Source organism: Stylophora pistillata, chromosome 1, assembly GCF_964205215.1.
Source record: "Stylophora pistillata chromosome 1, jaStyPist1.2, whole genome shotgun sequence".
Lineage (NCBI taxonomy): Eukaryota > Metazoa > Cnidaria > Anthozoa > Scleractinia > Pocilloporidae > Stylophora > Stylophora pistillata.
In genome coordinates this window covers 41,579,031-41,605,021 of record NC_142519.1, presented here as the reverse complement: position 1 = coordinate 41,605,021, position 25,991 = coordinate 41,579,031, and the positions used below count along the sequence as shown (strand labels likewise).

Sequence of the window (25,991 nt, the reverse complement as noted above, 5' to 3'; positions counted from 1 at the left end):
TAACTTGGCATTCTATGTTCATTTCAGGTTCGTCTCCAGTGATATCACTAACCGTACAATATTATTAGGTCATAAGCAAAAAGTTAAAACTGGAATCAGATTAGGGTAATTAAATATATGGTACTGTAAGTGGGAAGGAGAATAACACTACACAGTCAATTAACGGATTTTAGTTATGTTTCTTTCATTCCTCTAATATCAGTGGAATTTAAATTTTTTAAGCCTAGAAGGGAGAGCGAATTTGGTTCAAAAGATCATCAGGTTTCAGTAATCAGGGATAACAGTTATTGTTGTACAACTGAATGTAGGGAAGAATCACAGTATGAGATTTATTCTTTTCTTTGGAGGGTTGGGGGGGGGGGGACAAGTCAAGTAGACAGACCATTGTCTCAATTGATTAGTTGTATGATCTGTGTTTGTTGTAGGCACACAAGTGTTCTTGAAAGCTACAATAGTATGCTGACAAAATAATTATGCTCCCAAGAGAATGGCATTCGAGTAAGAAACTTACAACTTACATTTGAAGTGACTCGTATGATGATGATTATTTATAGTAGACCGGCTCTTTTGAATTGATCATGTTAGTAGTAAGAGTTGTGTAATGTTAATTTTTAATCATAGCTGAAAGAACCCCGTCTTTTGACTTGGTGTGAAATGGCTTATTTCATTCAAAATGTTAGGACATACACCATCTTTTCCTCTTTAGAATGTTTCTTCGCCTAGTGTAAGAGAGAATCACCCAGACTGGTTGTATATCATCCCCTCCGCGAATGGAGTGACACGTGACTCTGGGATACTAAAAGAAACGTCATAGTATCTGATTTTTTTTTCATTTAACTCAGCCCTGAGCTAGTCTCCAAAACCGAAACAGTCATTCCAAACAAATTTCAAGAGTCAGCGAGTATCTTTTTGCAGGATTGCTGATTTGAGCAAACAAGAGGCTCCTACTAACATCTCGGTAAGGAAGGATGTCAATCAGCCACAGTGTAATAAACAGGCGTCAGTGTATCATAAAGGAAACCAGAGTTGCCGTTCAGTGGATTCTCCATTCTGTAACCTCAAACTGAATCGCTTCCATCCGATTGTGTTGCTAGATCAATGGCGATCACTAAAAGAGTGAGAGACGCTTGCACAAACTTAATTAAATGACATACTCTGATCTTTGAGGCCTTGCCTAATATTTCAGTGGATGTCCCTGTCAGATTATATTCGCACCGCACCCGAGCTATTTCTGAGATAGCGATCATGATGGGAAAGGAATTCACTAGACTTAAATAGCTAGAGATCATTCAAACACAACTGAATCAATTCACCTTTTTTTTCGCTTTTAGAACTGTCAAGTAAAGTAAGTTTTGAAATTCATGAGGTCGTCGATTTGAGGTTCCATTTAACTTAAAACTGAAGCAGTTAGTTGGTATTCGTTCCAATCTAAATATTGTCAATAAAATCAAGAAAGCCGTGACGGTAGCTTCTTGCTGCATTGCAAGTGTTTCCAAAAAGTTTTTAATTGAGTTCAACTGATGTTCCGCATAAGCCTTGCGCTCTTTGTCATATACTGTCTGAGATTCCAAGATCGCGGTCGACATATGCATCTCCCGAACAGACGGTGTGGTTATCATTTCTAGTGATAGTCGACATAGCCAGTGTATGGTTACAATCAGTGATCGCGCCTGGCACTTCTATGTTTAATCAATAAAACTTGGCTCTACAAACTGCAAAACTCAGTAAAAATCACCTTTATGTGCTTTTTACGCATAAAAAAAGAAATACGATACTTCTTTTTATCGATTAGTTAACTTTAATTTCCTTTCTCATCTGAGACAAAAAACATTGGTCGAGTAGGTTTGAAGGAAGGTTTTTTCGTTGAATATGAATTAGGAATCGTTATACTACTAGCCAAGATAAAACTCCTTGGTAGAAGTATTATTTAGACCGATAATTCAAGAATTTTGGAAATTTAGATAATTTTCGTGTCACCGTCATGGATAGGAACCTACCGGCTCGGGATAACGGCCACCCCATCCCCCACCCCCCCCCCTCATTCATCATCGACGACTGTTTCAAATAGCTTCACAAATAAGTAAGTTGACACTGTATTAGAGATCATAGTCCACTTCAAAAGTCACTCCCTGCTCCGTGAAATATTTTATTGCCGCCACTTTCACAAGAATGGTTAAGATGAGCGCTCTTTGTCATATCGCTGTAGAGATATTTTGGGAAGATATATCAGCGATGTATCGGAAGAAAATTACTCTTACGCTGTAAATCATCGAAGTTGATCGTCTCTCACCGTTAAATGTGCTCCAGTAACTTTTTGCCCCGTGGGTTATTTTTCTCCGTAACGATTTTGTGATCGATTTTAATTTAACTCCCCCATCAAAGAAACTTTTCATTTCACTATGGCACAGGCAATGGTCACATTTCTCATGTATTGCACCTTTTTCGTATGGCCAATTGAAGTTATCTAAGCTAAGACGCCTTCCCCATTATTGTATATAAAATTTTCCAGTTCCGGAGTTGGAGCTTTATGTTGAGCTTGAACCATTTTCAAGGATGACATCCGCTCCCACGATCGCATCTCGAGGAATCTTTGGATCGAAAGACTGAAAACCAGTCTCCTTGTTTCCGATCATATTCACTTTTTAAAAAGTCATTCTCGGTATTACAATTATAGACTTAACGCGTGATCAGAAAATGTTAACTGGCTTATCTCTGAGAACTGTGGTTTGAGAAACATTCCATACGTCTAGCAGGAAGAAGAATCGCCCAGGCTAGGTGTATATCATCTCTTAAGCAAATAAATTGACACATGTCTTTGGGAAAACGAAATTAAAGAAACCTTATGCTCTCTTACTTTTAAAACTTTCTCAGCCTTTACTAGTCTTCAGAACCGAAACAGTCAAGACGGACTAATTCTGAGAATCCACTAGATTTTCGCCGGATCTTCGATTTCGGATATATTACTGTAAAGCTAGATAGCATTTATGACGTATAGACTCTGAAATAACAAAAGTTTTGATAGTGTTTGTTTTGCTTGGCATGTGCAAGCCTTAAAGACAAAACTAACGGTGTTTGTTTTAACTGAATTACCAGCCTTCGCGTTACCGCGGACAACCAAACAAACTAAACTGTATCACTCAGCTGACGAAAGGCTAAAAAAGGATGTGAACCTTTTCCGATATTTCAATTGGTTCCCGAGAGAATCTATATTGAAGTTGGACGAAAGAAAATGTTTCTGGCTGATTTTCATCAAAGTCTGACAAAACTACGGAAATATGTATCCTGTCAAGAGAGCTTCTCTTGACTTTGTACATGCGTGTGGCTCCCAACAGTTTCCACAATTTTTCCAAAGTGACGTATATGGAATCAGTAAACAGTTTCAAAAGATTAGTGTTGAGGTAGACACTTTTTTTGTGTGCCAAAGGACCTCAACATTATGGAAGGTGACCTGTCTTAGACCTCTCCACGAAACCGTCGAAATTGAGGTTCCGAATAAAATTTTAGAAAGTGAAAATTTAATGACATTGTAAATGAATAGTCAACAAATAGGCAAAATTAGTAGAAATCAATTATGTGACAAGACCTCTTGACAGACCTCTTGTTGAAAGATCATGAATTAATGAAATCAATATATTGAAAAAAGTTCTCTTTCTCAGTATACAGATCGGAACGAGTTTGACAATGATTACCTGAATGATGGTCGAATGAGCTTATGATGCTGCACATTTGGAGCCAATATTATACTGTACTTAGTGATTGAGTTCTCAGATTTATTGCTTTTCTAAGATAACTTAAGAAATGTTGATATGATGACAGAGGTTTAAAATAACTCTTTTCTAGTCATAAAATAGTCAAACAACTTTCATAGAAGTGTGATAATTCTAGGAGAAAGACCAAGGACGGATGGGTATGACAGAAACCGATAGACATAACAGTAGAGTGCACATTGAGCTGACGCGCAAGATTAAATGATATTAATTAACGATTATATGTAGTAAAAGAGAAAATTTTGCGACCAAGTTAATTAGACGAATTAAACCGATCCACGTAATGATTGATGCGCCCGAAACCTATTTAACTTCCCCACAATATAGAAGGTAACTGATACACAAATTAAATTAAGAATTAGATTTACCAAACCGCAATACTCTTAAAGTAACTGCATGCTGAGGGAGTGAAAATATTTCACAAGGTTTTTTTACCCACATTTTCTCCACGCACACTTTTCCTTTTTTTAATCCACATCGTTAATTTTCTATAAACCGTAACCTTGAGTGAGCAATTTTGACAAGATTATCATGTCGAAACTGAGCTCTGGTAGGGACTGCTTTTTGGAGCAGCCCTACCCACCCCCCCCCCCCCCCCACCCCCGCTACAAGGTTGAGTTTGATTTTGAGACCAAACTCTAGTCCTAGTTTGGAGGATGATGGTTTTTTCAAAAGGAATGGGGAGGGGGGGGGGGGGGAGGATAGATGATGAATGAGATGGTGGTGGATTTCTGCATGAGATAGTTATGAGCCCTCGACTCACTTGTGTGGATGTTACAGTAGTGAATAAAAATCTATGTTGGTTGGTACTTACAGGTTGATGAGACCCTGAACAGTGCTGAAAACTCCTGGGGGTAGGTCCTTTAATTGATTATGGGACAAGTCCCTATCAAAAAGTAATCATCACATCAGAAAGTTAGAAATGCGCAGTAAGATAAAGCTTTGAACTCGCCTTACCTCCCACCTCTATAAAGCGCCCTCATTCCAATGAGCGGCCCTTTTTTCAGCCGAAATCTTAAATTAGCGCAGCATGTGAACGAGTCAACTTTCGGTTTTCCTAGGAAAAATCTCAGCCAAAAACAAGATAATTTCTGTAATTAACGCTTTCCAAACTCTTAAAAGAAAACTGCAGTAGGATTGAGACAATTTGAACTAACTGCTTGCCTGGAACTTAGTTCATTTCACCACAACTACCACATCATGCCATGGACACATGGCTCCGGTTGTTCAAAGGGCGGATAACGCTATCCAACGGATAAATCTTAATCCAGCGAATAAGTGTTACTAAAACGTACTGCGCTATTCACCGGATAGAGATTTATCCAGTGTATAGCGTTATCCGTCTATGGAACAACCCGGGCCTGGACAGGCTATATGGGTTACGAGCGACTTTTTCTCAAGACCGCATAAGAGGTGGCACATCGACCGAAAAATGACTGTCCTCATATTTCAGTCAGAGATGCCTTATAGTGAACTTAGAAACTTGATAAGGTTTTTTTCTCCAGACTTGCTTCTTTATCATACTAAATCCACGAAAACTGAAACAAGCGTCGGTAGCCGTAAAATGGCGGACATCATTGCCCCGGGTACTGAGGCAAATAAACTTTGCTCATGAAAAGCACAAAAGGAAGCAAGCTCGTATCAATTTGACAAATTTGTAGAGGGGGAATTGAGTTATGACTTAAGTGTAAAACGGGACCGTTTCATTTCATTTTGACATCACGGAACGCTTTTAAAAATCACCAATATTTTAAAATCCAAATATCGCATTTTGTAGCACATTTTCAATTATCATTTTCACCATGCGGTATAACTCGGAATCGGTTCATATTAAGCTAATGATAAGTGGAAATAGTGTTGTTTTCGAGGATATAAAAATTAATTTGGGGCTTTTCATTTCCGCACAGAAAAACCAGGCTGAACTTTGTGAAAATCGAAAGATCGTCATATAAGTCACGACATAATCCGACTAGGCACCCCGTGGTTAAATCCCGAATTCCGAGCACATTTTAGAAGTTAGCACCGTGGTCGATCAGGAAATCAATACAGTAAGCTAGCCCTGCATAGCTAACCACGGCAGATTGGTCTTTATCTCTACTTTCGTTTCAAATTCTCATCCATTTCCCATGGCGGAATTGGTTACAATAACACATTCCTTAAGATAGCGGAGGGTGTCTGTTTTTCTTTGTGTATTCGAACACCTACAAGTTTTAAGAAAGTTGTGGGTAAACTTGAGTGTCATTGTGGACTTGAAAGAGGAAAACTCAATTATTTATAACGTTAAGTCAAATGTCCTTTTCCGACGACGTTGAAGACGGGAAGTAATCTGTGTGTAGATGTGACACACTCAAGCATTTGTCACGCAAGACTGAAATTATTTCAATCTTGTTTCCATCTTGTAATTTTACGGCCACGAATATCGATGAAGAAGGTTTTTCTAAAAAAACTTGTTTATACGATCATTTTTCTTATCAGTTAGTCATTGCTGTGAAACTTGTTAACTTCACAGCGGGAATCTCATGAAGAGTTGAATCGAATGTAACATTGACATTACTTAGAAGAGCCAATAAGCAGAACACAAAACAACAAATAGTTCTAGAAAAAAAGATTAGGAAAAGGATCAAAGTCAGAGTAAAGGCGAAACACTGGCAAGGTACAAAATGATTGAAATAGGAGAATAATATCAAGTATGGAGCTGGAAAGAGAAGGAAATAGATAGGGTGAACTAGACCTGAGGATAAGTGTATGATAAACAATGTGCCATTTGAAATCACTACTACAAACAAAGAATCTTGGCTGAGTTAAGAACGTTCTTCCCAAATTGAGAGTTCTAGTTGCAAAAGGTCACGTAAATTTATTGGACTGGAAACTGTTCTCAAATTAAAACAACCAAGTCGAGAAAAGGTAATTCTTTTGATGACCTTTGATATTTCAGCTGATGTCGTGCCGTAAAGTCATTTCTGAACACCTAAAGACTGTCGGCAATACCGATGTTCAGGCCGAAACAGATTTAATTTCAGATCGAGCGCCAATTCTTAACACACTTTCCACCAATCAGACTCGATCACCAGTTCCGAGCATCTCTGTTGTTTTAAGGCGTTGGATGAAGGAGAGGGTCACAAAGATGCCGTGCATTCTAGAAGAGTTTTGCCAGCCATGCTAAACTGAGGAAAAACGCGCAGACCTAATCGCAGAATTAGGAAGGAATTTTTGAGAACAATTTTCTAGCTAACCCATTTTTCAACTTTTCATTGTTAAAACTTATCATTTCGAGGAAGATTTCCAAAATGCTGCAAAGCGCCGGTCTCGTCAAACTGCCACAATGGCGCAGCACGTTGTTCCGGATATTCTTTAAATTTGTTGTTTGCTTACAGAGACTTGATCGATGTGTCAGCCTTCTTAATTACAGAGGCTGTGCAAAGGAAGACAAATGAGCAGTTGCCGCAAAGAATTACTTCTTACTAACCAAGTGCGAGGGCCGTACTTAGGATTATTGGTTGAAAACCGTGGTCGTATAAAGCGAGCGCAGCGAGGTCCGTACAAAAATACCAAGGGCCAATATTTCCCAATACAGCTCAAGCAAGCGATTTTACTTAGTAATTATCATGGAGTTCGGGAAAACCTCTTTCATTTTAATTTCTCGGCTTTCGCGAACAAAAATGAACGCCTTATGACCGCTTTCGTGGAAATGGTCCGTACTGGGCAGAATCCAGACCAAGTAAGAACTAATCAGAATGCTCGGATTTACCTGAAAACTGTCCTGCCAAAAGTTAGAATTCCTGCAGGGAGGCGATTTCAAAGCTTTGAATTGATCTATGCATAAAGGTTTTTTCTTCTAGCATGATACTTTCAATATCCCTTCATCTAACGATGTCATTTGTTAGATAATTGTCTAATGATTCTCCGTTAAAAATAGTTTGCATATGGGGCAGGGGGGGGGGGGGTCGAGTCATCTATAGTTGTATCTCTACTTTTCAGTGAAACACTCTTCTAAGGTAACATATTCAATATTTATCTAATAAACAAGTTTTTAAAAGTGTTATTCTCGTGGCCCAGAAAACCGCCATAAGGGAACAATCCAATGTGTTTTTGTGATTGTGAATATTTCGATCTTGCGTGACAAAAGTTTGATTATGTTGAATTGAAAGAAGTATCAGATTGCTTCCCGTTTTCAACGTCCTCGGCAAAGAGCATTTGGCCTGCCGTTATAAAAGATTGAATTGTCCTCTTTAAAGTCCAAAATAAAGCTGAAGTCTACCCAGAACTTTCTCAGGACTTATAGGTGTTCGAATACGCAAAGAAAAACAGACGCCCTCCGCTAGCTTAAGGAATGTAATATTGTAAACAATTCCGCCATGGGAAATGGATGAGAATTTGAAACGAAAGCAGAGATAAAAACCAATCTGCTGTGGTTAGCTATGCAAGGCTAGCTTACTGTATTGATTTCCTGATCGACCACGGTGCTAACTTCTAAAATGTGCTCGGAATTCCGGATTTAACCACAGGGTGCCAAATCGGATTATGTCGTGACTTAAATGACGATGTTGCGATTTTCACAAAAATCCACTTGCTTTTACTGTGCGGAAATGAAAAGCTCTAACTTAATTTTTATATTCTCGAAAACAACACTATTTCCACTTATCATTAGCTTAATATGAATCGATTCCGAGTTATACCGCATGGTGAAAATGATAATTGAAAATGTGCTACAAAATGCGATATTTGGATTTTGAAATATGGGTGATTTTTAAAAGCGTTCCGTGATGTCAAAATGAAATGAAACGGTCCCGTTTTACACTTAAGTCATACCTCAATCCCTCCTATAAAAATTTGTCAAATTGATACGAGCTTGCTTTCTTTTGCGCTTTTCATGAGCAAAGTTCATTTGCCTCTACTCGGGGCACTGATTTCCGGCATTTTACTTCTAGGATAAAGAAGCAAGTCTGGGAAAAAAAACCTTACCACGCTTCTAATTTCACTATATGGTATCTCTGGGCAAAATATGAAGGTTTTCAATTTTCCGATCATGTGCCACATTTTTCGGTTTTCACTCGCTCAATTCAAACATTCGCTCTTAAATGTTCGTCATTTTTATGCAAAGTATATGATCGGACAGAATGCATGGACGTCAATAATTATTCAATAACGATAAAGCCGCAAATTTGAACGTGAACAGTCCTAAATTAGAAAAGACTGGGTCAAAATCAGCCCACAAGAGTTCGTAAAACTCATTCTTGTAAGTCTTAGAATTGCTTGCTTCTCGATCAGCGCACGGCTTTTTTGAGATTACAGATGTATCTACAATTTACAGTAAAATGAACGATTTCTTTGAGGTAGAAGTATTGTCAATTTGCTCTTGAAAATACACTAAATTCGGGACTTTTTAGTATGAAAGTCATTTTCGAGAGCGATTTTCTCAAAAACCTTACTACCCTCGAAAAATCAACACACAGCAAATGAGACTGATAAATCTTTACTCTAGCAGAATCTGTCTTAATTTTGAAGATTGGCCAAAGGGAACCTTCATCCATTTCAGTTTGAAGACGTTTAGTCGAAATTGCGCTCAAAAATGGTACGTTTTGACAATGGGCATTCTGCCCAATGATAGCCAGTAAAGAAAATACAGCAATGTTTAGCATGAAATAGTAATAAAAGAGCCTCCAAAGTAACTTGGAAATACGATTCGTTCCACAGGAATAAAAGTCACAGCCGTTCACGAAGGCATAACTAGCAATCCCGCACTAGAGCGTCGAAATGGTGTTTACGTCAGCGGTCAAACGTCAGAAAACTAAACCTTTCAAAGAAGAACGATTTTAACGTCAACCATAAATAAGCAGCTAATCAGTGATTGCGGCCAGATACATCACATTCGAAACTTTGAGCATTGTATACTTTTTAACGTGACCTCAAAAAATGTAGCATTATGCCTGAAGCCACAAACAGGTAATAATAACAGGGTGTTCAAAGCGGCTTACAGCAACTTCGCACAAAAAATGATCACCTTATCGGACCAAATTCTTAGGCTACACGTATTTATGTCTTATTGAGTAAGTGAGGCAGTAGCCAAGCTTTTAATAAGGTAACCTAGTCTAAAAAGTGTGAGAAGAGTAGTATTGAGAAATGCCGTTTGAAACGTATATGCTGAAAAGAACCCCCAAAACGTCTTTTTCAAAGTAATAGAAACGCATTTGACACATTTACGCTCAAGAATGTTAGTATTCATGCCGGAAGTATGTTGATCATTATTCCCAAAATTATGCCGTTAAAATTTATCTAAGCCTATCGGTGACCTTCAAACGGTTTCAATTCAGGTATTTCAGATCTCATTATTTTTACTCTGCTCGTCACAAACAGTTCTGGATCTGGAGTACTCTTCGGATCTTAGAACTGAAAAGTTGGCCTCCAAATGTTTCCAAGTATACTTAATTTAAAGTCGTTCACGGTATTACAATTTTCGCCCGCACGCATACTCGGAAAATGTTAAATGCCTTATTTCATTGAGAATTATGGGGAAACATATCATCTTTTCACTCCTTATAATTGTAATGTTTACTCCACCTAGCATATGAGAGAATCGCTCACACTGGGTATATATCATCCCCTCAGCGAATAGCCGGCGACGAGTGTCTCCGGATACTATTCCCGCCATTATTCGGTCACAGTCTCCCTCACTGCTGGCCGAGTCTTCAGACTGAGGTTAACACAGCGTGCTTCGCGCAGTTTTCCTCGCAAACTGTTGTTTACAACTTCACACACGACTTCAAGCGATAATTTTAGCAATCTGATTAATTTCAAATCTACAAACGATTTAAGAAAACTCAAATTAGAAGAGCTGAAGGCGATCTTGAGGAATTTTGGCGAGCTAACAAGCGGAAAAAAAGATCTTATCCTACGTTGCTTTGTTCTTGTCGAACGTAACGACCGAAAGGCGGTCCTTTGACTGATACAAACAACTTTTCTGTGCCTTCTACATCCTGTACAGCTGATGTTACCTATGAAGTAATCATTAGGGAAGCTAATAATTGCGTGTGGAGCAAAGACCTGAGAGAACTACCCGCGTTTACGTTTGTCCAACTCTATGATTATCTTGCGAAGAAGACATTGAAATACAGCAACCTCGATGTGTCAGCAAGCGCTGGATACAAAAAGTTGAAAACCTTCAACTTTTTCAAAGAAGGCCACATCAAGGATCTTCAACTTTTCCAAAAAGACAGCCATGTATTTGTTAAAGCAGAGGTTCTGGCCTCTCTGAAATCTGAGAAATACAAGTCTGTTTTGGTTTTTAATTGAACGAACAACGATATAGTAAAGGCAGCTTGAAAGTGTCATGCGGGGTAAGTACTAGTAAGAATTTTTTTATGATTTCAAGATAAAACTTGCCATTTGGGAGCCTCAAATACCTCGTCTATAATGGATGGGTTATTCTCTTTCCAAAAGTACAGTAGCACTATTAGCTTTTCTTGCCTTTAAATGGTGCAAGTTTGGCTTGGCCCAAAGAATAACTATCTCTTTTCAGAACTTAAGTATTTCTTCCTATCGGTTGCGTTTTATCTATTTTAACAATGAAGTATTTTCTCTGATATTAGTTAAGATGTTGAAGTACATCATGTATAGAAATTGAGGATTAAATCTAAAATTCTAAAATGTCGACTGTTTTATATTTGCTAGGAGAGGTGAGAATGGAATGCGCCGATGTAACCACATTGGAGGAATTATATTTGCCATAGAGGATTTCAACCGCTCTGGCCTGAGAGAAAAGGACCAACCAGTATCATGCACATCAAAGTTATGCAGCTGGAATGTTCCCAGGAATATGAAAGTGGAACCAAGTCCAATTGAAAAGATAGTATTTCAGAAAATAAGATATGGAAAAGCCACAACATCGAGTGCCAAGATCACAAGTTATGACCCACGTGCCCCAGCAGATAGGGATGTAGACACTCAAGCCTTGGCATTAATAGGAGAAAAACTGTCTGACTGTTTACAAAGCAGCAGCTATTTTCTCTTTCACAATAGTAAGCCATCAGATTCTTTTTCAATTCAAATTGAGAGTATCTGCGAGTCCATGAGTCTATTCCCAATGATGCAACTGATGTAAATGAGCTTGAGCATGCTAAAGTTTGTTACTAAGATGTTCAATTCAATGATGACTATAACATTAATAGCAAAGCATTTAAGTAAATCATTGACTGTTGTGTTGAAGGACAAGAAATATCTGAAGAGGAAATGAAATAAATTGAAAGGGAAACTAGAGGTCAGAATGAGAACAATGCATGAAAAAAGTTACGAGAAACCGTTGTAACTGCTTCCAACTTTAAGAAAGCTATTATTAGAAGGAAAGAGCCAGACCTCCTTCTGAAAGATATAATGTACATAAAAGAAAAACAAGAAGTTGCTCCATCACTTGACTATGGGATACAACATGAAAAGGATGCTGTGTACTGCTATGTTGCTCTTCATCATTTAGCAGGCAATACCAAGCTTACAGTGACTGAAGTGGGTACATATATATCCAAGAAAACACCAGGTCTAGGAGCCAGCTTAGACAGACTGGTGTATGATCTCTCCTCCACAAATGGAACAGAAGGAAGACTTGAAGTTAAATGTTAAAGTTAATTGGATTTGATTTAGTTTTCTGCTTGTATTCTTTACTGCAGTAAATTTGTATTTCAATTTATTGTGATATGCAATTGAAGGGTAAAAATTAATGTTTTATAGGAAATTGTATAAGCTTCAAGAATATCTGCTGTAAAATTAATGAATTATAAATTAAAACACAAAATAAAAAAAATTGTGGTATATTGCAAGTAGTGACTTTTTAAACATCTAAAATGGCACTTTTCTTTCAAAAACTAAACCCATAAGTATAATTCTTAAAAATTAAGGTTTTATTTTAAAAAATAATTTTTCCTAGTAAATTCCTAAGAATTTCTCAAGGATCAAGAATCTATTTTTTTATGTAAATTCTACCTATAATCATTCCTAGGAATTTCCTAAGAAATTCTTAGGAACCTAGTAATGTTTGTTCACACCTCTAGAGAGCTTAAATGTTTTTAGGGAAATTCCACTGACTCCTAAGAAATTCCTAGGAAATCCTAGGAATCCTAGAAAGCTAGGAAACCATTTTGCAAGGGTAGTGTCTTCTTCTTTGGTAATGCTTAATTATAAAGGATTCAGATGTGACAACATTTTTACAAGTGTTTCACAGCTAGATGTACTTTTGAATTACACAAGTCATGAGAATGTTTGAAACCTCCAAATCAACAATACTGCATACTTTTTGTGTCTACTGAGTGGCAGGTTAGACTACTTTGAATCATCCACTTGCAGGAAGTTTGGCTTGGGGTACTACATCATGTTTTTGGTGAGCATAAATGGTCAGAAGGTGAATGCAGGCATTCCCCAGAGGAGACACCATCAAATGGAAAGACCTACCTGAAGAAATCTTCAAAAGCTTTGGCAGCTTTAAGAAAAGGGATCCTTGATAAAAAGTGGCTTAGTAACTTGGCATTCTATGTTCATTTCAGGTTCGTCTCCAGTGATATCACTAACCGCACAATATTATTAGGTCATAAGCAAAAGTTAAAACTGGAATCAGATTAGGGTAATTAAATATATGGTACTGTAAGTGGGAAGGAGAATAACACTACACAGTCAATTAACGGATTTTAGTTATGTTTCTTTCATTCCTCTAATATCAGTGGAATTTAAATTTTTTAAGCCTAGAAGGGAGAGCGAATTTGGTTCAAAAGATCATCAGGTTTCAGTAATCAGGGATAACAGTTATTGTTGTACAACTGAATGTAGGGAAGAATCACAGTATGAGATTTATTCTTTTCTTTGGAGGGTTGGGGGGGGGGACAAGTCAAGTAGACAGACCATTGTCTCAATTGATTAGTTGTATGATCTGTGTTTGTTGTAGGCACACAAGTGTTCTTGAAAGCTACAACAGTATGCTGACAAAATAATTATGCTCCCAAGAGAATGGCATTCGAGTAAGAAACTTACAACTTACATTTGAAGTGACTCGTATGATGATGATTATTTATAGTAGACCGGCTCTTTTGAATTGATCATGTTAGTAGTAAGAGTTGTGTAATGTTAATTTTTAATCATAGCTGAAAGAACCCCGTCTTTTGACTTGGTGTTTTTTAGGTATCCTTACTTCATCATGCATATTATGCTGGCTGCCATCGACCACAATATGCATCTTTGTAGAGGGCAGCAACTGAATGCAGCTGGAGAGGAGCGTGGCCACAGAAAGTACTCTAAGCGCACACAAAAATTCCATGCAGAGACTGTCAAGGAGGAGAAAGGGTACTCCTATTTCCCCTTTCTCTTGGCCAAAATGTTGAGGGAGCGTTGTCTTCTGGAGGGAAGCTTTTCTCAGACAACTGATGACAATGTCTTCAACCCAAAGCCGATTGCTCCCACTATTGCCATGAAGGCAGCACCCCCTACTGAGGAATTGATGAAAGGGCTATCTCGTCTTGCTAAGCCGCCTTTGAAAAAGTGGAACAGTTGAACTGGGGAAGCAGCTGATCATTTATATTTTTTCTTCTAAAATATTAAACGTATTGCACTTGTAAAGATAAAACACATTCAAACATTGTTTCATCATAAATTACAGGAACATGTTTTAATACCAGTGATCATAATGTCTCTTTGGGAGAGTTATTTCTGTAGACAGACATTATCCAGCTTATGGTTGCATGAAATACTATTGGTTAATTTTTTTAATCATAAATTGGGGAGCAAATAACCCTGTCTTTTTTTAAACACTTAGCATGCACTACTTCTAATGCAAAGCATAGAACGGACTAGTTGACAATACAAGTGTGAATGAAATTGGAAAAAAAATATGGGAGTATACTTCTTACTCTCGCAGAACCATTTAGCTGTTTCTCTATCCCATATATTGACCATCTGCTGAGGGATATATTCTTCTTATTGACAATACTACACATGAGGGCACTACCCTCCTATTGCCCCGGCCGAGTTTGCCAAACCTCCACAGAACAAATTGTCGATAGGCGGCTTTCCTAAAACTCTCCATGGAGAAATTGAATTCATCTGCTCGAATGTCGCAGCGAGCCTTGATGCAAACCTCAAGGATGTCCCTGTCTAGACAAATATTGTTGAATGCCTGAAATCTTGTAATACAGGTCACCCTCTTACAACAAACATTTTCGATTTCATTAGGCATTGGCCTACACGCATTACATTTGCACCACTCGGGAGAAGTGTCACCAGGACTTGGAGGGGGAGGGGGAGGTGCATTCTTTTCTTGAAGAAGCTTCTTGGCAAAGTCTAAGCTTCCCCTCCCCATAGCCAAAGCATTCCTTAGAGGGTAAGCCATGTCTTCTCTCTGAAGAGGGGCAAGAGATTCCTGTAAAAAAGAAATTATGAAACATCAATCTACTTTCTTGTTTCCAGCAATTGTACTAAAATACCTTAACATGTATACGTCCTATATTTACATTTCTTTTTTCAAAACTCTACAGTACGTCAGAACAGTTTGTCACTCGAATGCTATCTCGTTATAGAGGTGTCTAGCTGGTGAGAATACATAGTGTGCCCGTAGATAAATGGAAATTTCTCCCAGCCTGGCTTTTAGAAACGAACTTTGTGGTATGTACCAAGTAGTTTGAAGGACTTGAAGGCTAGTAATTGCAAACAGTGTTGTCAACTATTTTGCATGGATAGCATGTCAAAAGTTAGAGGACGTCTCATTAATATGAGCTACTACTTTCTTTGGGTACGTTATTTCATGTTGGCTCACTGCAACATGTTCCTTATGCAATTTGTAAAACGCATTTTATACACACCTCGATTTGAGTCATAGAGGATTGAACTTCTCTTGCAAGCTGTACTTCTCCATCGGGATCAATGGCTTCATGTTCGTTTTCTTGGGTATTCTCACGAGCCTTAGGAAGACACATCGCGATGTTAATCTTGATAAGGCTTTAATTTCTATAGGATAAATGAACTTATTAAAAGCTGTGAGCTATGATTCGCACTTACCTTGTTTTTGCATTTCGAATGAGGACATCTGCACCGAGTCGAGCAATTCTTGTTCGTCGCTTTACACAGACAGAAACCCTGACCTTTCTTTCGGGCACAGGCACCTTTACAGTTACATATCATCTGCAACACTAAGTGAAAAGAAAATTATTAAGCCAGGAAATGATAGGGAAGAAATTAACACAATTTGAAGCAACATCAAATGAAATGGTTGCATGTGGCTTTACCGATCTGTCACCTACCTCTTGATCTTCCGCAATCTTCTCTTGACTCCCCGCATAGATTCTTGAACCGTAGGCGTTGAATCCCACATGTACTTGCAAATCAATAGATTCGTCTGTTTCCATAATTACTAAAAGCAGGAACTCCTGCTTTCTTCGCACATCGTGATGTATCTTGTTTGAAAAAGGCCGGGCGACGGGATTATAATAGTCGACCAATTCAGAGTTCGCCTTTTAACAATAGCGCGCTTCCAAAACAAAAACAAACGACTGCAAAGGATCTCGGATGAAAATGGGCCTTTAAGAACCACAGTACTGCTAAATTTAAAGTTTGTATATCACTACTTAATGGCATAACTAGTTCAATTCTAAAACTCTGTTACCTGAATGCAAGATCACTGCGTAGACACAAGACAATGCAAAGACTTGAACTATTCTGATATCACTATTTTTGCAGAAACAAGATATAGTTCCCAAGATTCTTTTGACAAATATAACATAGTTGGTTAAAATCTCTTTTGAAAGTACAGTCCTTATACATACTGTAGACTTGGATCAAGACCTTTTGGTGGTACAGTTGTGTTTAGCAAAATCCCATATTGCCCTGGATATCCCTACTGTCACAAAGTACATGGTATTGAAATAACTGGGATTGAAGTCACAATTTGTGAAAACTGTACAGTCTTGGGTATTTATTGCTCTCCAAAAATTCCCAGAGGACAACTTTGTCAAGCAGTCTCAGAAGTGTTAAATACCATTTTGACAGAGAACAACATTATTATTGAAGAGTTAAATGTAAATTGCCTTATTGAGGCAGACAAGCTACCTTTGTGGAATTTACCATCTAGAGATAAATGTCAGAAACAGTTGATATCAACATACACAACTTACAATAGAACATTCATTGATCATATATTTACAAACATCTCACTTAAATATACAAGCAGGTGTTTTAGAGACTTCACAGATCATAGTGCAATATGGGCCTTATTTCTTAGTGCTATTAACTGATTTTTTTTTATGGAAACTTCAGTCAGATTTAAAGACAAAAAATAGAGATTGATACCCCGTAGTGATTCAAAGAATGCTAATAAACTCAGTCAGCCAGAGTCTTGGTCACAAGGCAAGGCTGTACATTACTGTCAAATGAAAATTAGCCAACATACATGTATAGATTCATATTTGAAACAGACCACACAAATGACAAGATTGCTTTCATTTAATTAGAAATCAGCAGTAATAGTACTAATAGCAATAATAATTAGAGCAATAATTTTCATAATAATAAAGTAAACAAACTGTCTTTGATTTGACAGCTAGTCAAGAAGAGGCTTGTAAAATGTGAGTCATTATCCAGTATCACCAGTTATTACGAATTATTTTACTAAACCCATTTAGTAGACCTGTTTTTCATAGAACTATCATTGTAGTACTGTTACAATTTCAAAATTCATGTTTCTTTTTTCCCCTTCTCTTCAAATAGACTTCATTCAGAGGCATCACGTAGAGAGGACATGTGTACATGACAGCAGCACTGTCTTACAGTTCTCCTGCGATGAAGAATACAGCTTACTGAACAGTCTCTCAAGATTACATCAAGTTACTTCTGTCAAGTAACCACAGCAAAACAACATACTGCATGCACAATGCATGTTACTTCAACTACAAAGTTATACTCGGATCACTTTAATCTGCACTTTTATTTCATACGGATATTACATGATACAGATATTTTATTTTATACGGATTCCATGAACGACTTCATGATGATACCTGAGCTTTAAGAAGTTCTTGGACAACACTGGAGTATATCTCCCGCCATATTTCGCATTGTCGTTTAGTTCTCGCCATTAACTTGGATGACGTGACACATTGTGCACGCTGTCGTTTAGCCTGCTTCATTGTTCCGCTTCGTAGGCACGCTGTTGGTTAGTTCACCTCGTTGTCACACGGTTGGCGCATATATTTAACGCGGCTCTTTTTTTTCCCGCTCGTTCTTTTTATGTATGTCTCTTGCCTTCGGTCAATAAACGTCTTCTCTTGGTCGGAGTTTCGGCTCAACTTATTGGCGTCCGGCAGACGCGATTGTGACTTTCGTGAGCTTCTGCAGATGGGAGCTTTCTTTCGATTTTTTCGTTTATCGGGCATCGTAAGGGAGCTAGAATTGGAGCAATACGGCCTTCGCAAGCTTTATAATAATTGAGAGAATTCGGAAACGTAACCATTGGCAACGTTTATCACAACAGGTTAATCGTAACACTCTTCGTTTGCTGCAGCAACGGAAACAACAAGATCTCAAACATTTAAAATTCTGCCCTGTACAACATTAAAGAAAAGCAGCGTGTTAATCGGGAGCTCTTTTCAGAACTCATAGAATCCTCGGTCAATACGGAAAGAAGTGTGGGTAGAAACACGAGACGTAGTCGAGTGTTTTTCCCCCTTCTTGAGAAAAAATGAAATATATTTGTAGCGCGGCAGTTCAAATTTAACACTTGCCTGGAGTTTTTAGTCTTTGTGTTCAGTGAATTGTTTTAAGTGAATTGTTCTAAGTGACATCCGGCTGAATGAATGAATGAATGAATGAATCTTTATTAAGTCATAAGATAAATAATCACATATCCTATGTTACAACATTAAAAGAAGGTATATATATAAATTACAGAGAAAATCGAGATAAAAATTATAAGACTAGATTATGTTTAAAAATTAAGCGATTGACAAACGTGTTTTAATGCTTAAAACGTGAATTAATGCTTATACCTTGAAACTTGCAAGTTTCTTCACGTGATAAATTAGGGAACAAAATGCTCGAGGCGTGTGTTTTATGAATGGAAGATTGCTGGATTCAAAGGAACATGAAAATTGCTCGGGATGATAGCGCCGTAAAACTCGACTGCAGTGACTGATGTGGCCTTCCACTTAACGCATCAGAAAGGATATCAGAGCAAGCTCTTAGTTGTTCAGTCGAAGGGTAGACGATGTAATTTCTGAGGCTTGCTTCACTGTGATGACCAGAGATGGCCATGATGAGCTAGTCGAGATGGACCCCAGTATGGCCGCAGTCGCTCAGACCTCACAAATTTTAACAGTTATGCCAGTTTAGGTTTTTCTTATCGACTTGTGAATAAATTACACAACCCGCACGGATCGCACAAGTCGACATGTCAGTTTTACGAATCGTTATGATCCGTGATTTTAGACAACCCTCTAAGCTGCCGCGAAAGATTAAATAATATCAATCAATATCAACGATCATTTAAAATTAGTAACCAAGTTTGCATCGAAATTTCCAACCAAGTAAAATAGAACAATTACCGAGTCACATGATGATTAATGCGCCCGAAACCCATTTAATTCCCTAAAACGTTTAAGGCAACTAATACTAAAATAAAATTGGAAAAGATTAGAATAACCAAACCGCAGGACTCGTAAGGTAACCGCATGTTGAGGAAGTGAGCACACTTCACAAGATTTTTTGACCCATATTATTAACTCGGCATCGGTTCAATAAAATAAAATGTGAAATTTCTATTTTTTTAGGCACAATGGGGCACACGTGAATACATTATGGACTGCCACATATAGAAATAAACTTTTATAATTTCCAATTGCCTTTAATTCATTTCATGAGAAAAATCTTAGCCAAAAACAAGGTAATTTCTGTAATTAACGCTAAGTCAATGCTCTCAAAAAATGTGAAACGTTGACTTGTCAATAACAAATGGCACAGGTAACAACGCACGAGGAATTGATTATTGCAGTTTTCGACAGTCACTGATGATTCCAGACCTAAAGCTGATCGTTGTAAAGACAAGCTCCAATGTTTGATTACAATTTCCTTTGCGCGGAAAAGTGTCTTAAAAACGACAATCAGCGTAAGATGCATGTTGTGAATAATTATGATGAAAAAAAATGTGACAAAGATGATGCTTTCCAAACTCTTAAAAGAAAATTGCCGCAGGATAGAATTAATTTTAACTACCTGTTTGCCTGGAATTCAAAGTTTAGATCATCAAAAATACCACATCGTGTCATGGACACCGGAACAGGTTATATGAGTTAAATGTTGGTCATTTTTATGCAAAATTTATGGACAGTAAAGAAAATACAGCAATGTTTGGCGTGAAATATTAATAGAAGTGCTTCCAAAACAACATGACAAAAAGATTCGTTCCACAGAAATAAAGGTTACAGCCGTGCACAAAAAAATTCTCTGATCACACGCAACGAAACAGGCAAAATCAGTGTAATGTGTTCTGATCGACGGAGCCGGAGACAGCCCAAGGGAGTTCTGGGACACGTTTCTTCCTTTCCTTCATAGCAAACAAAACAGGCTGCTGACATTATTCTTGAAGAAAACAATCAGGTCATAACTGATAAGTGTGAAATTGCCGAGCTTTTAAATCAACATTTTATTAAGATCACGGAGAGTGTGAGGGCGGTGAGCGAAGAGGAGTACGGTAAGAATTTTGTAAACCATCCAGGTTTCAGGTCTGATTTTCGCTGTTGCTCAAATAGCGCTATCTACTGCGAGGATCGTGCATCATACGTATCTAATACCGCAGTTCAAAAATGTATGAACTTTATATATTTCATTGTATCTCATCCAAGTATTATAGCAATACTACAACGTAATACAATAAAATGGCTGCCGCTCAGCCGAAGAATGGGGCAAGCACTGAAACGAGGTAATTTAGGACTCGGCGGGCCTTGCAGATAGGACTTTGCGGTCAAACATACACTGTTGTGTTCCTCATTCATTGTACTTAAAAAGGAACTACTGGGCCCAACGGAGGGAAACTTGGTTTCTTTAGCTTCCCAAAAGAAGCGTCACTTAAAAAGGTCTGACTTGCTAAAATCAGAAGAGACCCTGGCAAAAATTTTAACTTGAACGACAACACGAAAGTATGTTCACTCCATTTCGAACTGTGCGAAATCGAAAAAATGTTTTGGTGGGAAAATGTCTTTAAAAAGGCGCAATGAAATCTTTCCTACGAAGTTTAGCTGGCCGCGTACGTCACCAAGAAAGCGACCAGCTCCTTCTCTGAGGACGGAGCCAGAGACGAGTCCAGAAAGCTGTGCTGGGGAGATGTCCTGCTGGAAAAAGATCCTGAAACATGCCGAGAACTTCTCTTTTGGCCGACGGAGAGGGGATCAAAAACAAGGCAAGGCAACAGTGAAACTGGCCACAGACGACCTTTCTCTCCAAAGCTCTTCACTACAGGTGATGCCAGATGCCCGGTGAAATTCTACAAAGCGTTCGAGAAACACAGGCCTGATGAAATGAAGAAACCAGAGGCTCCGTTTTTCTTGGCAGTGAACCAGAAACGAAGAGCTGATGACCAGATGTGGTACATACGCTAGCCACTGGGCAAAAATCAACTGGGCAAGTTTTTGTCGGACGCAGCTTCTGCTGCTGGCCTTCACTCGGGAAAAATAAAGCTGTCAAACCACCCCGCCAGGAAAACCAGCATCGGTAGACTGCTTGATGCCAATTTCCCCGAAAACTACGTAATGCAGTTAAGTGGCCACAAAAACATTCAAAGTTTAAGCGCATGCAAATCGGCATCTTTGAGCCACCAACGCCAGATGTCAAATGCACTCAGCAGACGAAACCAGTCTGCAACGTCAAGCTGTACCCACCTAAATTTGGATGATTCTGTCAAGATTCCTTCTCCATCAAACATTGAGAACGCTGTGACGTCCGTCAGTTCTTCATATCCGTCAACTTCCAATGCACTTGAAGCCATCTTTGCTGGTGCTAACATTTCATCTGTATCGGACTGCACCTTTCAGATTATGACTGGGCCGGTCAATATCGTCAACGAACCAGCTTTAAAGCGACCAAGAAGGCACATCATTGAAAGCGACGACGAAGATTAAATATTTTCCGTCCCGCTCGATTTGGCGATGTTTGATCGCTAATTCCTCCCACCGCTCAACTTTTAGTGAAACCTATTTTGCCATTTACCAGAGACGGTTTCGCCGTGAAACGAATTTCCATTAAAGACGATGATTTTAAATTTGTTCAAAACGACAAAGCCTTAAGGTGGCTCGTACCAGTTTCCTCGCGCGGGGAACAGGTCACTCTTGCGTGACGCGCGCGAGAAAAACGTGCGAAAGAAGCGCGAGATCAAAAGATGAAAATTGAAAACAAAGATGGCGGCGCGTGGAATCTTTTCTACTTTTGTGAGAAGTTTACCTAAGAGCTTGTATTTGACGTGTTGAGCGGCCACTGTGAAAGCAGGAGATAGAAACTAAGATAACGAAGACGATTTTCGGTGAAGTAAAGGTTGCTTCACTTCACATTTAAAAGAAATATTCAACCGATATGAAATCTTGCGACGGCGAAAAAAGAAGAACTGAAGTGAAGGATAATCTACCTGAGGTGGAAGAAGACTTTGAAACTTCAAGGAAAATAATATGATTTAGCCAGAATTCATGTGTAGGATTTTTAAGATGAGCTCGGGAGGCTGTCTTTGACGGCTGTTTAATGATTTTCTTAACAGTAAACGACTGTAAACATCAGATCGTAGGTGCTCGCGCGAGCACACGCAATTGTCAGCGGTAGCTAAAACAGATCATGAGCAGATATCGATCACATAGAATCCAGATTTTTAAATGCGCGAGAACGCGCGTGGAAATTGCTAAACTAACGAAAGCTATTGCATGAAAAAAAGTCCGGTGACCCCTTCTTTTTATTGTTCCAATATGATAATAATGTCGAAAGGAATCATCAGAAAAAAAACTAGAAAACTCTACGGAAGGAAATTTGCGATGTGTGAAAATTGCCCTTTTTGTAGACTTTCTGAAATTCCGCTCCGTAGAATTTTTTAAAAATCTTTGTGCATTTTCCTTTTCAAGTGTCAAAAGCAATCTCTGAAAAAAATCAGGGGTTCACCGGGTTAGTTTTCGAATGATTTAAGCCACAAGCTAAAAAATGCGTCTGAATAAGCCTATGAAAGCGTTGCCATGGAAACTGCTAGTAACGAAATGACACTTATTTTTGGATAACCAATGATTATGTAATTGAACCCCGTAAAAGTGTTCAACTGGCCTTGGTCAGTCTTTCTGTTGTATTCTTTCAAAGTTACAAACCATCAAAAAGGTGAAAACCGGTACGAGCCACCTTAAAGTAGGGCACTTTGTTTAACTTATCCCTTTCCTCGTTAAAGCCTTTCAGTCACAGAAGTAAAGTCTCAGTTGACTCTTTGGGACCTTGCAAGAGATAAGTGTTGAGTGAAAATGGAACGTTGGCTTTTTTGACAGTTTTGACAGCCCATGTCACGCTTGATAGATTTGGTATCAATTAAAAGTTCAATTAAAAGTATCTCAAACTGATGCCTGCATTGTAATGACTTACACTTCAAAACGACACTCAGAACTTACGCGTTAAGTTATTATGTTTGTTCTTCAAATTTAAACACAAAACTAAAAGCATATTTCTACCGCCGTAAAATGTACACATGCTAAGCCCTCAGAATCGGGTCCTTTTTTTATCCCGTACATTTTTCGCATAATGTAACATGGAATTTGTGAAACACTTTCAAAGCTTTCATCGGTCGTGTAATAAATCTCTTATTAACCAAGCTTGCTCGGGACCGTACTGGAAGGATATCGGCCCTCGGTCTTTTTTGTATGGACCGAGCTGCGCTCGGTCCGTACTGTCAAGACCTCGGGCCGATATCCTCCCAGTACGGCCCTCGCGCTTGGTTAATAAGATATATATAGCGAGATAGATTTCGCCGAAGTTAAGAGGAAACAATAAAAATTGAAGAAAGGTATATCATGTGTGTGATTGATACTTCCCAATTTGGTCGTGCCATGTGCTTACTGATCGCTTGTTGAGTGCGAGTGATTCTGAGGAAAGGAAGCCCTTGAAAATTGAAACGAGAAAATGATGGGTCACGATCATTTCCTTTAAGTCACCGTGCAGGTGAATTTGAAGTTTTCACATTGATCCACGTGCCAAGCAATGCCTTATTGCTGACACTTAGTCTAGCGTAAAACTGAACGTTATACATGAAAGTTATAAATCTCCTCAGTATCGCTTAACCGTTCCTAGTCGATATGTGATAGTTTAAATTATATAGGCTGTCTCAGTTTCTTATATTTTTAGAAAAATTTTCGACTCTTGGTCATTTTCGTAACACCAATCATTTTCCAATAACCATGTAGATTATCGCTATGGCGTAACACTGTATTTCTCAATGAAATATTCATCGGTCGCGTTCCAAAAAATGCGAGAATAGGACATTTTTCGATATTTCTTCACATTTCTGTGCATCCGTGTGGCTGCCAACAGCTGGGTGATGTGTATGGAATCAGTGAACAGCTTGGCTTGAAAAGATTGTTGTTGAGATTATAGAGACGATTTAAAAAACCTTTTGGCCCCACTCTTTATCGAAGATTTCAAAGTTATGAGAGGTGAGCTGTCCACAGGTATACCTCTCCACAAAACCGTGTGGGTTTGGAGAAAGTGAAAATTAAGACATATTGTAAATGAATAATCAACAAGTGGGCAAATTTCAGAGTAGAATGCAATCAGTATTATATATGTGACAGACCTCTTGTTCTAAGATCAGGAATTAATTAAATAAATCCATTGGAAAAGATTTCTTTCTTGGTATATAGATTGGAGTGAGTTTGACAATGATCACCTGAATGAATTTGAAGGTGGAATAAGCTTGCAATGCTGCACATTCGGAACCAATATTGTTCTGTACTTAGTGATTGAGTTCTCAGATATATTGCGTTGCTAAGGTAGCTTACAGAAATGTTTATATGATGAAGGAGGTTTAACTGAAATAGTAATTCACTTCTAGTCATAAAATGGCGAGACAACTCTTAGAGAAGTGTAACAGTTCTAGTAGAAAGACCCAGGTCGGATCAGGATGACAAAAACCGATAGACCTAACAGTAGAGTGCACATTAAACTGACCCCCAGATTAAATGATATAAATTAACGTTTCTTTGTAGTAAAACAGAAGCTTTGTGTGACCAAGTAAACTAAACGAATTAAACCGATTCAATTAATAATCAATGCACCCGAAACCTATTTAATCTCCCCGAAAATTGAATTGAAAAGATTGAAATAACCAAACCGCAGTGCTCTTAATGTAACTACATGCTGAGGGAGTGAAAATACTTCACAAGGTTTTTGACCCATATTTTTTAATTTTTTTATTTATTTATTTACACCGTCCATTTTCTTTAAAGCGTAACCTTGGGTGAGCAATTTGACAAGATTTTCATGTTGTTACTAAGCTCCGATAAGGATTGATCATGGGGAATACAAACTTACCCAATTAAAAAGGAATCATCAAGTGAGAAAGTTTGAAATGCGCTGTTAGATAAAGCTTTGAACTCCTCCGCTCCCCTTCCCTCCTCCCTCGCTTTATTAAATACCAAGAAAACCTGTTTCTATAGCCACCTTATCTACTGTATAACTTTTTAAGCTTCAACTGCAGCTGAATCAGCACATGCTAATAGTTTGTTAATAAGTTGCCTCTCCTATGAAGCACCCTCATTCCAATGAGCTTCCCTTTTTTCAGCCGAGATTTTGAAGGAGTACCCATGCAGGTGCTTATTTAAAGAAGTACTTTCAACAGAATTGGTTCATTAGGTTTCACAGGAGCCATGCAACATGTCAAGATAAAATTCTCTGATTAGATTATTACATTTACAAATAATTCAGGATTTCTCTGAATTTTTGTAACGCAGTTTGACGCATCTACGCCGCGATAGACTAACAAAATGCGGCGGAGGGGTATGCTCCTATGTAAAAACTTCAATCAACTTTACCGTACGAAATGACCTACGCAAGGATACACTAGAAAATCTTTGCTTGGAAATCCATAAGCCAAATTCAAAATCTTTTGTGATTGTTACTTGGTACAGACCACCTGACTCTCCTATTGGCATTTTTTCACCTTTTGAATCCCTAATTGGGAAATTGGATAGTGAAAATGTAGAATTT

General features: G+C 38.3%; 1 protein-coding gene and 1 pseudogene across 2 annotated transcripts; one reads left to right on the top strand and one right to left on the bottom strand.

The window, feature by feature from the left end:
- Positions 1-397: 397 nt before the first annotated feature.
- Positions 398-14,615, top strand: LOC148742577 (uncharacterized). 2 transcript variants are annotated; one of them, XM_088757591.1, is made up of 2 exons: positions 398-498; positions 13,923-14,615. In XM_088757591.1, the coding sequence occupies exons 1-2, from the start codon at positions 488-490 to the stop codon at positions 14,290-14,292; spliced, it is 381 nt and encodes a 126-aa protein (XP_088613717.1). In that variant the 5' UTR covers positions 398-487; the 3' UTR covers positions 14,293-14,615. The 2 variants fall into 2 exon arrangements, with proteins under 2 accessions (XP_088613717.1, XP_088613709.1); XM_088757583.1 differs by lacking the exon at positions 398-498 and adding an exon at positions 13,370-13,762.
- Positions 14,616-14,661: 46 nt separating this feature from the next.
- On the bottom strand, positions 14,662-16,040 carry LOC148742576 (P2X purinoceptor 7-like; annotated as a pseudogene).
- Between the last annotated feature and the right edge of the window lie 9,951 nt (positions 16,041-25,991).